Source organism: Oscarella lobularis, chromosome 6 (assembly GCF_947507565.1).
Source record: "Oscarella lobularis chromosome 6, ooOscLobu1.1, whole genome shotgun sequence".
Taxonomy (NCBI): domain Eukaryota; kingdom Metazoa; phylum Porifera; class Homoscleromorpha; order Homosclerophorida; family Oscarellidae; genus Oscarella; species Oscarella lobularis.
This window is the reverse complement of record NC_089180.1, coordinates 249,262-264,458: the sequence shown is the minus strand read 5'-3', so window position 1 is coordinate 264,458 and position 15,197 is coordinate 249,262. Positions and strand designations below refer to the sequence as shown.

The window sequence follows — 15,197 nt, the reverse complement described above, 5'->3', positions numbered from 1 at the left end:
GTTCCCTCCTCTCTCGTTCGTCCCGGATGCTCCGTTTCGCCGGTCTAGAAGGTGTCCCCAATGAGATGACGCGTGCCCTGGCAATCATAGCCTCGTCTCAGACCCTTTCTCGCTTTCCGGATGCTCCTCTAAGGGTCTGGGCTGGTACCGCCCTCATTTCCTGTTCGTCACAAGTAGTAAGGCTATTTATAGTAGTTCCTGTCCCTAACAGTACCAGCCCAGACCGAAAGCGAGAAAGGGTCCGAGACGAGGCTATGGCAATCTTCATCGCAATCATCGGTCGTCGCGGCAAAAATTTAGGGAAAAATGAAATGCTCTTACATGTGACAGGTTTCATTTTCACTCTTTTACATGATCCGGATGCTGTCAATAGGAGGGGCGGAACTTCCCACGAGAAAGAGAGGTCTAAAGAGGTCTTTATTAAAAACCCAGATGCCGTGTCAAGCTTCGGCAATTTAATTGCTAATGAGATTAGCGTGCGTTCCCTTCTTGGATCCGGGGCATTGATGATTTCGCGATGCGTTTCGTTCGCGACGTGCAGCCACTCGGGCGACGATTCCGGTGCCGTCGCCGTCGCGAAACGTTCCGATGCGCCAGCTCCACGCCGAAATGCACGCCGACGACGAAACGACGGTAAGAACAATCTCAAACTACCCGCGTCTCCTGAAAACCAAACCCAGGGATTTTTATTCGACAGCTTGAGCGAGAGGCGCTGGAAAAGCCCTTGCAACACGGCGTTTTTCATCGATGGTGGTTCGTCTCAAAGTGGCGAGGTCAATGGAACTAGGTAGGATAATACAAGAAATTTTTACGATGATTTACTAAGAGAGGTTCTTTTCTTTTAGCTCTAGTCAAATGGGTGGCAGTTGGTCAAGTGATGGCTGTAAGGTGCAGAAGCAATATGAGTCAGATGGCACTGTCGTTTGTCAATGTGACCACCTGACTCATTTCACTGTAATACCCGGAGAGGTATGCATCAACCTTTGACCTATTCAATCCCTCGCTAAATGAACGCGTTATAGGCAATTTCACAGCCGTCTGCTCAACTCGATTTCACCAAGAAATTGGCCGTCTACGTGGGCTGTGCCATTGCCGCCGTCTTTCTTTCGATTTCGCTATTCATCTTCATCTGCTTCAAGTAAATGACCGTAAACGCTTCAATCTTTGAATTCCATTATTCTGTGCCTACGTAGACGCATACGTTCGAAACTGGCCGTCGCCCACGCAAATCTCTGCCTTTGCCTATTGACGTGCAACGTCTTATTTGCTATCAGTATCAATGGCACTTCGTCGCAGGTACCTGGCTATCGTTTTGCATAGCGCCTTGGTCACTTTTTTTTTTTCTTAGGCTGTTTGCAGGGGAATTGCTATTAGTTTTCACTTATTCGTTCTACCTGCTTTTCTGTGGCTTGTTGGTGAAGCGGTCGAGTTGTGTCATGCAGCTGTCGGTCGTATGGGAACCTGTTTCGACGTTCATAGGCTCAAACTAGTCCTTCCCTTACTTTGGGGTCAGTAGTAGAAAAAATTCTCGCTTTTGTTACGCAAAGTGTTTTTCTGTCTCTAGGAATTGTGATTATCTATGTTGGACTGTGGAGCTACTTTGTCTATGATTCTTATGGCTGCAACGCTGGCTTGTGCGTTTGTGTGACGAACGTCTTAAAAGCATTCTAATTATTGTATTTTAGTTGCTTTCTTTCTATTGATTACGCGTGGATTGTTACTGGTCCAACAGCTGGACTCTCATTTGTGAGATATGACCTTACGTTAGTGCTGATAGAGATATATCTCCCTAGGTGGCTTTTTTTATTTGGCTCATTGCCGCCTGTGCCTGCTGTCGAACACGTGAAGAGTCTCAAATGAGACCCTGGCTCATGTAAGTCAATTCTCCCCTTCTTTAACTCCTGTCTGATATATTCCACAGGCTGAAGAAAACTGGCCTGATTCTAGCAACTCAGACATTGGCTTGGATTTCCGCCAACACTGCCATTGAGGTGAGTCAGCTGCCTCAGGTATTTGCATAACGTGGAGAAGAGTCACTTTCGTAGGGTGTACTAGTGTTCGCTTTTCTCTGTGTACTGGATAACGCGATAAACAAAATCCCTAAGCACACAAATTGTTCTATATATGGTTAAGGATAAATTCAGTTTGATGTGCGGATGCGCGGCCGAGAAGGATTTAAGTTCATCTAGTCAGAATCCGAATGTTCTTGTTAAACGACGCAACGACACATCCGTAATTCAATACCTAGCCGTCCTATTTATAGCATCTAAAAAAATGCATTGATTACATAGCCCAACCTTGCCCTCCTTATGTCTTGAAGAGTTGACCAATAGACTCGAGAGAACTGACTTGATTCTCGAGCCGTTTCGATTGCGTTTCGAGAATAATTTGACGATAGAATAACCACACGTAAGGCAGGAGAAACAAGAGTGCGACAAGACCCTTGCAGAAGGTTAGACGACTCGTTTGGCCTTCTGCAGCCATTCAAGTAGGTCAGCTTTCACTGGATCGCAAGAACGACGCGAAATGCGGAAATCGGAAGTGGATCATAACAAACGTCACGTGATGGAGACCTCTATGAGCTATCGTCTTGAAAATAACACTCTCTATTTTCAAGATTGCGAAAAATCGCTTTCCCCGATATTTGCATATGCGTGAGGCGAAATTGTCTACGCGCTCGTCGACGATCTGTCGAGTCGATTCAAAATCAACGCGACTACGGCGAAGTTCAGACGGTAAGTGCGACGTTGGATCGGGAAGCGGCGACGTCTCATACGCTGACTGTGCGCGCGAGCGACAAGGGATCGCCGACGTCGTTGAGCTCTACGGCGACGGTGACCGTCACCGTTCAGGACGTCAACGATAACGATACGCAGCGAGACGATATCTGTTTTTTTACCGTCACTGATAGCTCGGTCGATCCAGTGGACTCGTATCTGTTTCGAGACTCGTCGAGCTCCTTGACGAGCGGAGAACCGAAGAATCGCGTCGTCAGCGTCGCGGCGGCGTCCCCTTCGAATCGAAAGCGCATATTGGCTCCCCACAGTCGACTCCACTCCGCCTCGCTGTTCGGAATCGGTTGAACGACGAATACGAATCGTTTCGTCGCCGCGACGCTTTCGAGATCGACTTCGTCTTCGTTTCGACGAGAAAACGACGTCCGGACCGTCCCACGGATAAGCCCACGCGACTGGGATGCCGGTCGTGGGCCGATCGGCGCTGGCTGAAGAATGCGAGCACGCGGAGGCAGCTCAACGAGACGAGGCGCGCGTAGGAGAACTTTCTTCGTCCATGACGTCACGCGCGCGTAAGCCAGGCTTGTGTCGATACGCGTCGCGAATTGGATCCTCCTCGCGGACCGCCAATCGCCGCTCACGGTTCGAAAAACGCAAAAACGAAGCCTTCGCCCGCTAACGATCGATCTGAAGACAGATCGAATCGAATGAACGACGTTCTGGGCCTGCTACAATCCCGTCTGGCCATTCTAACGGGTAAGAACACGAAGCATCCGCGAATTCGACCACTTTCCTTCACTCGCGGGGGGGGGGGGCTCGAGGCAAAGTACACGATCGCGCGTCGTGGACAGACGGAGGCGGAGAGAAATTGCCTTAGGAGCGTGGGATGGCAAGTTTTCGCCTTCGATCGCTACACTTTTCGTCGCGACGCGCGCGTTCGTCGTTCGTTCGCGCGACGCGCATTTTTTCGACGACGTGTGGGACCCCTTTCGCGAACGAAAAAGGAAGAAGGGCTCATTGTAACACTTCATTTGTTTTAGGCGATCGCGACAAGAACGGTGCGTGGCTAATAACGTTTCCCGGACACCCGGGCGGTCGTCGAACGGGCGATTTGACGTTCGACGATGTGAAGAAGTTGGCGAGGTATTTGAAGCGAAGGCGGGGTCCACGCGCCCGTTTACCGACCACGCCCCCTCTTTTTCTTCTCAGCAAGATCTCGGCGCTCATCGACGCGCGAAACGAGACGTGGCAGTTTTGCAAGTTCGTCGTTCGAGGTTTACAGGTGAGAAAAACGAGAAAAAGAAAAGGGAGGGGAGAAGAATAAACTTTTGTGGAATTTTTAGCATTTTTTGGGAGAGCGCATGCAGGCTCTTAGAAGGCCTTACATTCTTGAGCCGACCGGGTTTTGGAGTAAGAGACGTTCGAATACGATATTGAAGAAGGAGAAAGGACAGTTGCTATTTGAAGTGAGAATACTTACGCAATAAAATCAATTAATTAATTAATCGAGAAAGAATTATCGGCTCCGGTGAAATTGGGACGTTATATCGAGATGAGTCAGCTGAATGAAGATCTGGCTGGCTTCCTCAAATATAATCACTCTCACTGGATCGAAATTCGAAAAGTGAAGAAAAATTAATACCTTGGGAATTATTTTTATTTTCTAATTTTTTTGTCTTAGAGTTTTCAATTCAGGACGTCAAGAAAATGGACGACAAGCACAAGGCGACGACTCGCCGCCGCCGTTCTCGAAAGACGCAAAGTCCTATCGGAAAAAAATCGAAACAGGTAAAGAGAGCCCTTTACTTCGCTTCAAAAAAAAGCAAACATTTCTATAGCTTATCCTCGTCATGGACGAAATTCAGAAGGGAATGGTCGACACGGGGACGCTTTCGAGCAAAGATTCGTGCGCTTCGGCGCGAGCCGGCCACGCGCCCGTCATCCAGGAAATCGACAAGTGCGCTAGCGTTCTCGACGAGGAGAGTCGCGCCTATTTGCAGTACGTCGTCACCGTGCCGCGAACCGAAGATTCAAGCGTTCGTGAAAAAAGTCGGCGAGAAGATCGGACAGTTGCGACTCATCTGGCAGGAAAAATTAAAACGCCTTGATTTTCTAAGTACGGACTCTAGAAGCACGACCGCAAATCGCCGTCTCGTTTCGGCCGTTCTCTTTGCACGTGAGTGGGCCACACACGACTTCCTGCGAAGTGATTGATCATCCTTTGTTTCATTAGCGACGTCAGCAGTTCGGGACTTCGGGTCTGCCTCTGGGAGAGCTCTCTCTCTCTCTCGGCATTGCAATTGCGCTCGCCTCGTGCGCAACGCTCATCCGCGCCGATCACGACCGAGGTCAGAAAAACGGAATACGACTTGGTCGGTTTCGCTTACCGTCAAATCCTGCTTATCTTCGCCTACAAAAGGCCTTACCCCCTCTTTGAGACGTCCGCTATAGACTCATTGTTTCTGTTTTCTAGGCTTGACGTGTTACGCCTGCGGTGGGAACGTCATCTACGCGAACTTCGATGCTGAACGACGCGCGTCGCGCGCTCGTGCGTGCGACGCGTCGACGTCGTGTCTCGTCGCGTGGACGGGCAGCGGAACGGCGCGTCGCTGCCAGCCGAACTGCGACAACTACTGCCAAGGAAGAAATCGATGCGCCTGCTGCAACTATTCGTCGGAACGCCCTATGTTTTCCCTCGAGCGACGTCAGCGCCTAGTACGAACGTCATCGAACGCTAATGGTCCCCTTTCTCTTTTTCAGGGAGCGACTCCTTCTCGCAGGGCTTCTTTATCCTTATCGATTACAATGCAATTCGTCGAATCAGCTATTTTGGGAGTTCGCGCGCTGCGACGGCGTCGACGACTGCGCCGACGGTTCGGACGAAGACGACTGTGCGGATACGAAGCTCCACAACAATCCTCACACCCTAAAAGAATTTCTATGCACGTATCCTCCCCTGGGATATCCGAGTAATGTCTCGTCGCCCCTCTATCGTTTGTCTCGCGTGTGCATCGGATTTTTCTTTTGTTTGAAGGCGGAGGATGCGATTTCGAGTCGGTTTGCCCGGGCAGTAGCGCGAGTGGGGGATTGGATTGGGTACGTCAACGAGGCTCGACGCCGTCGTTCGAAACGGGACCGCCGTACGATCACACACAATAAATTATACTGGGGCGACATTGGCACTAATTCTATATGGGTGGCGAATTTGAATGGATCAGATATTCAAGTAAGGGTTATTTATTTATTTATTTATTTTATTGAGGTGGTCACGTGCTGGTGTTTGTAGCTACTTGGCAATGGAACAAACGAAGTGGGCGAAGTATGTGGACTGACTCAATTTGAAGAATACGTCTGGTGGACAGACAACATCCTTCGTCGAACGCCCAAACGGGTCACTGCACCAAGAAATGACGTCAGAATTTCAGGTGGTTTCAAATCACTAGCCGCAATAGAAGTCGTACATCCTCTCCGCCAAGCAGAAAAAGGCAAATAAAAATTATGATTATTTAATCGAAAATTCTATTTATTTTTATCAGGTTTCCGTGGTTGCCTTACGAATGGAGGCGGCTGTAGTCACGCGTGCAAACCGAGCGGCGATTCCTACGTGTGCATGTGCTCCGATGGATATCAACTCCAACCGGACGGCCGAACATGTAAGCCCCTTCCCACGCCACCGCCTCCAACTCCGCGCGCGTTTGCTTCGGCGGATGTACGGGCGGCGGCGGCGGATTTAGCGGCATCAGCGACGTTCCGACGTTCCGCATGCCACTTCGCGAGAACGAGAACGATTGGGATCCGACAGAAAAACATGTGAAGGTAGGATAAATATATTTCCTAATATATGTCCATTAATAAATAATGTTTTTATCAGGTTGTCCTATTGGGTTTTATGGGCTGAATTGCTCTAGTGTCTGCACATGCGTAAATGGTATATGTGATCCCGTTGACGGTGACTGTGACTGCAGTGACGGATACATCGGCAAAGACTGCAATCAAAAATGTCCCCCAGATCGATATGGAGACAATTGTGGCCAAGTGTGCGACTGCATTCATTCTCTCTCCTGTCACCACGTGACGGGAGTTTGTGACTGCGAGCCGGGCTACACGGGCGACCGGTGCGATCAAATGTGCATGAACACGTGGGGAAAAGACTGCGCTAATCCCTGCACGTGCCAAAACGGTGGCACGTGTAATCACGTCGATGGAAGTTGCGCCTGCAAGCCGGGCTACACCGGACAAAATTGCCAAAATCGATGCGATAGCCTTCATTATGGGCAAGACTGCGCTTTCCTCTGTCCATGTCAGAACGGTGCCACGTGCCATCACGTCCTGGGAACTTGCACCTGCGCTCCTGGCTACACGAACGCCAATTGCTCGGATCCTTGCCCCGCTGGTTTCTATGGCGACTGCACGACTCCTTGCGGATGTCAGAATGGAGCTGATTGCGACAAGACGAACGGCGATTGCACGTGCAAGCCAGGATACGTCGGAAATCTCTGCCAAGACATGTGCCCTAGCGGTTTCTTCGGACAGGATTGCACGAGCCCGTGTGCATGCCAAAACGGCGGCGCCGCCTGCAGTCACGTTGACGGCACGTGCACGTGCACCGCTGGATGAACGGGAAATGATTGCAGTCAGTCTTGCCCGGCACCAACGTTCGGCCTAAACTGCGCTCAAACGTGCGACTGTAAAAACGGCGCCGTCTGCGATCACGTGACGGGATCGTTCCGCTGCACGGCCGGCTGGACAGGAAATGACTGCGGAACGAGTAAGAAATAGAAGCGCTTTCATTTATCAATGTCTATTTCTTATTTTTAGTGTGTCCCTTCCCTACGTATGGAACAAATTGCAATCAGACGTGTCAGTGTCAAAACCAGGCTGATTGTAATCACGTTGACGGATTCTGTACATGCACACCGGGATTCCAAGGCGTCGACTGCTCACAGAGTACGTTCATTATCTAGTTGATTAATTTATTTAATTTTGTGTTTCTGTAGAGTGCCCTAAAGGGACGTATGGGCAGAATTGCACGGCGAAATGTCAGTGTCAAAACGATGCTACTTGCCACCACGTGGATGGCGGTTGCGCGTGCAAAGATGGATTCAACGGCACCTTGTGTGAAAACAGTAAGACCCACCACGACTCTTATTCAATTAAAGAAAAATTAGACAATGTTCATTCTAGTGTGTCCTCCTGGTATGTATGGGGCTGACTGTGGGGAAACGTGCCTGTGTCAAAACGGGGCTCAGTGTAATCACGTGAATGGTCAATGTACGTGCGCTCCAGGCTACACCGGAAACCTCTGTGAAAACGGTAAAATAAATAATTTAATAAATAATAAATGTATTTAATATTACTATTAGAATGTCCGTTGAATACGTAGGGACAGGACTGCAACCAAGTGTGTTCCTGCCTCAATAACGGCGACTGTCATCACGTCACGGGTAACTGTGATTGTGCGCCGGGCTACACGGACGTCGACTGCTCGAAAGAGTTCCCAGACGGCACGTACGGCGACGAATGCCAGCAAATCTGCACCTGCAAAAACGGCGCGACTTGCGACCACGTGGACGGCTCATGCACGTGCGTACCGGGCTTCGAGGGCTCCGATTGCGGACAGCCATGCAATTCGACTCATTACGGACAAAATTGCGAGAACGAGTGCACGTGCGTGAACGGAAGATGCGACTCAAAGAACGGCTCTTGCTATTGCAATGCCGGCTTTGAGGGCGTTGATTGCGATCAACCCTGCGCTGAAGGAAACTACGGTCCCAATTGCGCGTACGATTGTTTGTGCGTTAACGGCACTTGCAACGCTATGAGGGGATCCTGCACGTGTGACGTCGGATATACGGGAGTGTTGTGCGACCAAAAATGCAGCGGAAGTTTTGGCTTCAATTGTAGCAGTACGTGCACGTGTCAGAACGGAGGACAGTGTCATCATCAAAGCGGAGATTTCGATTGCCCGGATGGCTACACAGGCGCGAATTGCGAGGCCAAGTGCAGCTCAAATTTCTTCGGAAAAGACTGTCAGAATCCGTGCCAGTGCAAGAATGGAGCGAAGTGCAATCACGTGACAGGAGCGTGCAGCACCTGGTTATACGGGAGCTATCTGCGATACCCAGTGTTCTAGTGGAACGTATGGGCAAAACTGTTCCGAAACATGTCAGTGTCAAAACGCCACTTGCGATCACGTGGACGGCTCGTGCACGTGTACGCCCGGTTATATGGGCACTTTCTGCGAAAATCAATGTCCCAACGGAACGTACGGCGCCAATTGCGGTTCCGTATGCACGTACCAGAACGGCGCTTCTTGTCATCACGTGACGGGGGCGTGACGGGGGCGTGACGGGGGCGTGCACCTGCACGGCAGGCTGGATGGGTCGCGATTGCGACGCGAAATGTCCAGCGGGAAAATACGGGCTCAACTGCGCGATGGACTGCAAGTGTGTGCAGGGACAATGTCATCACGTTGACGGCACGTGTGACTGTGATCCGGGTTATAAAGGACAGTATTGTGACACTCCGTGTGACGTCGGATTCTTCGGCAAAGACTGCGTCTCTACGTGTCTCTATCAAAACGGCGCTGATTGCGATCACCACAACGGCAATTGCACGTGTTCCCCCGGATGGATCGGCAAAGTTTTGCGACACGCAATGCCCTCCGAATAAATTTGGCCAAGATTGTACCACAAACTGTCTCTGTCAAAACGGCGCCGCTTGCGATCACGTCACAGGAACCTGCACGTGTACAGACGGCTACCAAGGTGTCACGTGCTCGGAAAAATGCCCAGAAGGAAAGTATGGGAAAAACTGCGGAAATGACTGTCAATGTCAGAATGAAGACTGCGATCACGTGGACGGAAGCTGTACCTGCGATCCAGGCTACGTTGGAGCGCTGTGCGACCAGCGTTGTCTCGAGGGAACGTTCGGAGACGCGTGCGCGCAAAATTGCACGTGTTTCAACGGAGCCACATGCAGCCACGTGGGCGGAAGTTGTACTTGCACGGCCGGTTACCAAGGCGATACGTGCGAAACGGAGTGCCCCGACGGAACGTATGGCATCAATTGCGTACACAATTGGACGTGCGTAAACGGGGCCCAATGCCGAAAAACGGACGGTTTCTGCGATTGCGCTGACGGATATACGGGAAAGAATTGCGAGGCAAAGTGCCCCGTTGGAAAATTCGGCGACGACTGCGGCTCAACGTGCGACTGCGACAACGGCGCTGATTGTCATCACGTGACGGGAGACTGCATCTGCACGCCGGGTTATCGCGGTGTGCGATGCGACGACGAGTGTGCAAACGGGACATTTGGTCACGATTGCGCGTTTCCTTGCGTCTGCCTCAACGGCGCCGCGTGCGATCACGAAGACGGCTCCTGCACGTGTACAGCCGGTTTTACTGGGGCCACGTGCAATGAAACCTGTCCAGCGGATAAGCACGGTCCTGATTGCATTTTCGATTGCACGTGCCAGAACGGCGGCGCATGCAACGCCGTCACGGGCGAGTGTACGTGTACGCCAGGGTTCGCCGGCGACGATTGCGATATTCGTTGTCCCAGCGGAACGTACGGTCTCAACTGCGGCGAAGTATGTCTTTGCCAGAACGGCGCTACGTGCGATCACGTCGACGGGACGTGCACTTGCCTTCCCGGTTACATGGGGCAGTTCTGCGAGACGCGATGTCCTCAGGGAAATTACGGTTTGAATTGCCTGTCGAAGTGTACGTGCCAAAACAACGCTACGTGCTCGCACGTGGACGGAAAATGCACGTGCCGTCCCGGTTTCATCGGGGTGAACTGCGAGCAAACGTGTCCAATAGGAAAATACGGCGAAAATTGCCGTATGCGTCAACAACGGCATTTGTCGTCACACGGACGGCGCGTGTTCGTGTCCATCGGGATTCTCCGGGCCCACGTGCGGCCACGAATGCACGAACGGCGCTCACCAATGCAGCCACACGTGCGTCAACAACGTGGGATCCTATTCGTGCGATTGCCCGGGTGGCTATCAACTCGATCCACTCGGATTTACGTGTCAGGATATCGACGAGTGCTTGCTTCAGAGCCCCTGTCAAGGAACGTGTACAAACTTACCGGGCTCGTTTAGCTGCAGCTGTCCAACCGGATATACGCTCGATCCAGTCGACGGTTCAACTTGTAAGGACATTGATAAGTGCGCGGCGAACAACGGAACGGGTCCGTGCGACGAGCGCTGCACGAATCGCCAGGGAACGTTTTTGTGCTCGTGTACGTTTGGAAAAAGTCTCGCCTCCGACCGGATCACGTGCCAAGTCGTTCCTTCCGGACCGTGTGCTGTGAATAACGGCGGATGCGAGCAATTGTGCACCAATGTGTTTGGACAGGCGTTCTGCGAGTGTTTCCTCGGTTACGACGATACTCTTTGCATTGATCAAGATGAATGCCAGTTCAATAACGGAAATTGTCAGCAGCAGTGCGTCAATCTAAACGGCTCTTACGAGTGCCGCTGCACCGACGAATTCTTCCCCAATCCGCGCAATCCAAGCCAATGCATCGACAAGAGCGAGTGCTTCTTCAGCAACGGAGGCTGCGCTCACACGTGCGTTAACAAACAACCGGGTTATCCGAGTGTCGCGATGGTTACGCGGTGAACGCGACCTATTGACTGGTACCAGTGCGACGACGTCAACGAATGCCTGACAAATCAATCGAATTGCAATCAAATTTGCATCAATACGGCGGGATTTGCATGCGGTTGCCGTCCCGGTTTCCACGTGGATCCGACTGATGATAAACGATGTATTGACGTCAATGAATGCGACGTGACGAACGGCGGCTGCCAGCAAATTTGCATCAACGAAATCGGCGGTTTTATTTGCGCCTGTTCGTCCGGATTCACCGGCTCCGGAAACAATTGCACGGACGTCAACGAATGCGGCGTCATGAACGGTTTCCGCGAACACGACTGTCACGCGTGTCGTTGTCGCGAAGGATTCGAACCGGATCCGAACGACGCTTCGCGTTGCGTCGATCGAGACGAATGCATGGAGCCGAATCGCGGGGGTTGCGATCAGACGTGTACGAATACGTATGGCCGTTATTTATGCGGTTGCCACACCGGATGTTTCGTCGATCCCATGGATACGACTCGATGAATGTGCCGTCCAGAACGGCGGATGCAGTCACGCTTGTCACAATAACAACGGAAGCTACACTAATAAATATTATTTTTTAGATTGAGACTCGCTTGGACGAACTCATGGACGGCTGCGACGACGACGAAGCCGCCGAACATTTATTGGGACGATTCAGATTGGAGGAAGTCGACGATATGTTGGATCACATGCACGGCATAAGCGAAGGTCTCATGGATTTGCTACAGAGTCAAGAGATGAGCGAGGGAAGCATGCAACGACGTCACTTCGGCGATCTCTTTCGGCAGACGACAAAGCATTTTATGTCCGTCACGGGTCAGTTGGTCGATAAGAGAGATCAGTGCAGGGCTATGGTGAAGGGAAAGCAGAATAAATTGGAACGTTTTCTCCAGTTGGGAAGCTGCGAGCAAGACACAGATAAGGTACAGTAGTAATCTTTAGGCCAATACTTCCGGTGTTATTCTTGTGTTTCTCTTCTCTCTTCAAGATCATCGACTGGCTTTTGAAGGCATCTGATCTCGTTCTCGCGAGCCAATCAGACATCGACAAGTGCGGCGAACAAGCGGCGCACGATCTCCAACAAGAGCACGGCGACTTCGTCTCGGCGACGCACGAAAGCGGTCTCCAACTGATCGACACGGCGCAAATTCTTCGCGAGCGCTGCGCTCTCCCAACGGAAGTTGGGGGGACCGTGCATCGAACGACACCAACGCTTGGAAAACGCGTGGACGAACGTCTCCGCGGCGATGGCCGAGCGAACGAGTCGACTCGAAATGTCGACGGTGTTTTATCACGACGACGTCGCGCTGAACGATCGCCTGGGAAAAATCGTCGACGAGGTGCGTCGTCAGGAGCGCGTTGCCAGCGTTCAAGCCGTCGAGCAGTTGATGGTGCGCTATCAGCGCGTACGCGATGCGGCGGAAGGCGAGTGGGCGTTGAAGATGAAGCAGCTGGTGGGCGTGAAGGATTTTGAAGAGGAAGTGCAGCAGGTGAGAATCGAGAAAGTTCTCGGTGCCAATCTATATTGGTCTTCTTCTTCTTCTCCTAAGGTTTTGTTGTGGATCGAGAAGGAGACGACTGGTAATTTAGCGGCGCGGAGTAGCATAGGTCATTCTCTTGCCTCATCGACGGAACTTCTTCGCGAAACGGAAACTTTTCAGCATTCTTTTTATAGTGCATGGTACCTTAGCGCACGTGGGTCATTTTATGTGAATTGCAGCTCAACAACAACTAGGTAAGCATATGTATACTTTTGTACATAGGTTTTAAAAACTTTTTTCTTAGGAGTTGGGGTCCTGGGCATGACCCCAGTCATAAAAAAACTGCTCACTACGGGGTCCTGAGCATGACCCCGTATCAGATATCAAAAACTGCTTCGGGGTCCTGAGCATGACCCCGCGAATCAAAAACTGCTCGTAGACAAAAGGGGAGGGACAGATATTTTATTAAATAAATCTATAAAACTTACACATGCTCTCCTCTCATGCAAAGGCAGTTTTTGATGACGGGGTCTTGCCCAGGACCCCGGCGGAGCAGTTTTTGATCAAGGGGTCATGCTCAGGACCCCGGACCTAAAAAAGAACATTTAGCCCCCAATAGAGACACGTACAACCTTCCTTACACTTGAATTCCATTTTGTATATAATTCCGGCACGTTATTCCCAGTGAGTGAAAAGAGCCGTCGAATTGATCTTGACGACTCGAGTCGCCGCCTCCAATCCTTCGAATCAAAAATAATAATATATTTAATAACCCGGATGCCCTTCGTCGCTGATCCGTCATTGCGCTGAGCGTCCGAAACGTACGGAGCAACGTTGATCCATCGTCAGCTGAAATCATGTCAATTGATATTGTGATAAATCCGTAATGAAACAGATGACGTCATCGAGATTGGAATTGAAATCAATAGCGGTACCGGATGAAGTCGCAAACTCGTCTCCTTGTAAATTTTTCACCGGTTTGTTCTTCAACTACTCAAATCATGATGTTTATCAATTTCCTAAAATAAATTTCGTCTCAGAGAAAGAAAAGGAGCTCACCAGGTTTCCTAAAATCGATATGTTTCGTGTCAAACTTTGAGTCGCGCGACGTGCCTCTGAAGCGAAACCATGAGCTCTTCGTCTGCTACCGTGATCGTTTCTGCCCCAAGAATAGGCCTTGGTAGAGAAGGTCGGCGTTTTTTTGCAGTCGAGTACGTCTTTTATATTACATGCTTACCTTTCCCTCGTCGGTTATAGCGATGCAGTGTAACGATCCGACGGCACGTAAACGATTTTCTTTCATTTCAAATATTGCCCAGTCTGCTCTAATAAGCTCCTTGGCAAAACTTTTCATGTTCTGCCAATCATCCGCTTTCCAATGAAACGAACGTTTCGAGGAGACTGCGTCGATACAGGACAATGACTTTAGGTCGATTCATTGCGTCAATGAGAGACGGTAGCGCAATTCCCGTTCTCTCCAATTGCTCGTTGACTGGCTTGCTTTCTCAATTAGACTCTGCTGCTTATTGAGATCCTGAAAAAAACGTGCCCCTCCTCGCAACACTTCTAGACACAACAATCACCGTCCCATACATAAATAAAATCTTCATAAGAGGGCGATCCAGTATAGAATCCTGCTGCTTTGGGTCGACCATCAGGACCAAACAAAGCTTCTATAGAGAAAAAATTGATCCACAACACAGGCAATGCGGTGTCAAAACCTTTTCTTTTAGGAAACACTTCAAAAGGATGCTAAAGCAATATAATTTAATTTAATATTCTGAGAGGACAGTGACGTTACGCTTGCCTTCATTGTAGGCCTAGCATCCTTGGCATACAAACTGGTAGGCAATAGATACTTAATTGCATCCTAGTTTCTCATTGCAAAGTGCTGAATGCTAAACCAGAAGTCGACTTACTTCAAGTTCTTTGTTTTTCGTATTCTGAAGAGGAATCTAACGTTTAGACGCAGTATTTTTCTCTACAGGGTCTCCCCATTCGCCTGCGCTTGTGAAAGTTCGCATTTCCTCGCTACTGGAAGCGACAAGAAGGCTACTGGAAGCGACAAGAAGACAAGGACGTGCCGGGAGTTTTGTCTAAGATCGAGGTACGGTATAAAAGCGATTGAAGCTGCGTGCTTCGATCGATCGAATTTCGAAGGGATGAAACTGGTCGCGGGTGTCTTCTTCGATGTTCAGCGCAAATCATCACGAATCTATCGCTCCAAAACACTAAACAAGCCCACCAGGTAGGCCTAAAAGGTCTCGCGAAACGCTGGAGATCAACGGACGCCTATTCGCGAAACAGCCCGGTGACCTTAGCGCGCCGCGAAGAAAAGTACA

At 50.5% G+C, this 15,197-nt stretch overlaps 4 protein-coding genes, 1 long non-coding RNA gene and 1 pseudogene across 6 annotated transcripts; 5 read left to right on the top strand and 1 right to left on the bottom strand.

Annotated features, from left to right (window-relative positions):
- The first annotated feature begins 511 nt into the window (after positions 1–511).
- On the top strand, positions 512–2,272 carry LOC136188040 (adhesion G protein-coupled receptor L4-like). Its single transcript, XM_065975765.1, has 11 exons — positions 512–633; positions 698–787; positions 846–969; positions 1,023–1,138; positions 1,194–1,296; positions 1,349–1,508; positions 1,565–1,634; positions 1,686–1,746; positions 1,794–1,873; positions 1,922–1,991; positions 2,046–2,272. The coding sequence occupies exons 1-11, from the start codon at positions 518–520 to the stop codon at positions 2,130–2,132; spliced, it is 1,077 nt and encodes a 358-aa protein (XP_065831837.1). The 5' UTR covers positions 512–517; the 3' UTR covers positions 2,133–2,272.
- A 1,673-nt stretch (positions 2,273–3,945) lies between these two features.
- On the top strand, positions 3,946–8,879 carry LOC136188528 (multiple epidermal growth factor-like domains protein 10). The gene is given in 16 exon segments (XM_065976258.1): positions 3,946–4,017; positions 4,079–4,201; positions 4,250–4,359; positions 4,417–4,523; positions 4,574–4,911; positions 4,969–5,083; positions 5,209–5,439; positions 5,496–5,704; positions 5,770–5,961; positions 6,022–6,220; positions 6,272–6,551; positions 6,607–7,503; positions 7,554–7,682; positions 7,733–7,861; positions 7,920–8,048; positions 8,099–8,879. Coding segments are annotated over 5 exon segments (1,800 nt in total). The 5' UTR covers positions 3,946–4,017; positions 4,079–4,201; positions 4,250–4,359; positions 4,417–4,523; positions 4,574–4,911; positions 4,969–5,083; positions 5,209–5,439; positions 5,496–5,704; positions 5,770–5,961; positions 6,022–6,220; positions 6,272–6,551; positions 6,607–6,860; the 3' UTR covers positions 8,869–8,879.
- A 115-nt stretch (positions 8,880–8,994) lies between these two features.
- LOC136188525 (multiple epidermal growth factor-like domains protein 10 pseudogene) lies at positions 8,995–10,980 on the top strand (annotated as a pseudogene).
- Positions 10,981–11,090: 110 nt separating this feature from the next.
- Positions 11,091–11,875, top strand: LOC136188363 (signal peptide, CUB and EGF-like domain-containing protein 1). Its single transcript, XM_065976113.1, has 3 exons — positions 11,091–11,115; positions 11,157–11,359; positions 11,396–11,875. Exons 1-3 carry the CDS (start codon positions 11,091–11,093, stop codon positions 11,873–11,875), a joined length of 708 nt encoding a protein of 235 aa, XP_065832185.1.
- Positions 11,876–11,878: 3 nt separating this feature from the next.
- On the top strand, positions 11,879–13,335 carry LOC136188527 (uncharacterized). Of its 2 annotated transcripts, XR_010670221.1 has the most exons (4): positions 11,879–12,297; positions 12,363–12,864; positions 12,925–13,109; positions 13,160–13,334. XR_010670221.1 is itself a non-coding variant. In XM_065976257.1 (3 exons), exons 1-2 carry the CDS (start codon positions 11,980–11,982, stop codon positions 12,846–12,848), a joined length of 804 nt encoding a protein of 267 aa, XP_065832329.1. In that variant the 5' UTR covers positions 11,879–11,979; the 3' UTR covers positions 12,849–12,864; positions 12,925–13,335. The 2 variants fall into 2 exon arrangements, 1 of the variants encoding a protein (XP_065832329.1); XM_065976257.1 differs by having other exon boundaries at positions 12,925–13,335.
- A 250-nt stretch (positions 13,336–13,585) lies between these two features.
- Positions 13,586–15,148, bottom strand: LOC136188529 (uncharacterized). Its single transcript, XR_010670222.1, has 6 exons — positions 14,775–15,148; positions 14,663–14,725; positions 14,577–14,607; positions 14,449–14,528; positions 14,093–14,389; positions 13,586–14,031 (listed from the first exon to the last, which is right to left on the bottom strand). It is a non-coding gene; the product is annotated as an uncharacterized lncRNA (long non-coding RNA).
- Positions 15,149–15,197: the final 49 nt, after the last annotated feature.

Excerpts from the sequence above, each read along its gene's own strand:
- LOC136188527 (XM_065976257.1), top strand. The coding sequence starts at position 11,980 with ATGGACGGCTGCGACGACGACGAAGCCGCCGAACATTTATTGGGACGA. Across the intron at positions 12,298-12,362 it reads GCGAGCAAGACACAGATAAG|ATCATCGACTGGCTTTTGAA; the intron begins GTACAGTAGTAA and ends TCTCTCTTCAAG.
- LOC136188363 (XM_065976113.1), top strand. The coding sequence starts at position 11,091 with ATGTGTTTGGACAGGCGTTCTGCGA. Across the intron at positions 11,116-11,156 it reads TTTGGACAGGCGTTCTGCGA|ATGAATGCCAGTTCAATAAC; the intron begins GTGTTTCCTCGG and ends GCATTGATCAAG. Across the intron at positions 11,360-11,395 it reads GTTATCCGAGTGTCGCGATG|TGCGACGACGTCAACGAATG; the intron begins GTTACGCGGTGA and ends GACTGGTACCAG.
- LOC136188040 (XM_065975765.1), top strand. The coding sequence starts at position 518 with ATGCGTTTCGTTCGCGACGTGCAGCCACTCGGGCGACGATTCCGGTGC. Across the intron at positions 1,747-1,793 it reads CAACAGCTGGACTCTCATTT|GTGGCTTTTTTTATTTGGCT; the intron begins GTGAGATATGAC and ends ATATCTCCCTAG. Across the intron at positions 1,992-2,045 it reads CCGCCAACACTGCCATTGAG|GGTGTACTAGTGTTCGCTTT; the intron begins GTGAGTCAGCTG and ends TCACTTTCGTAG.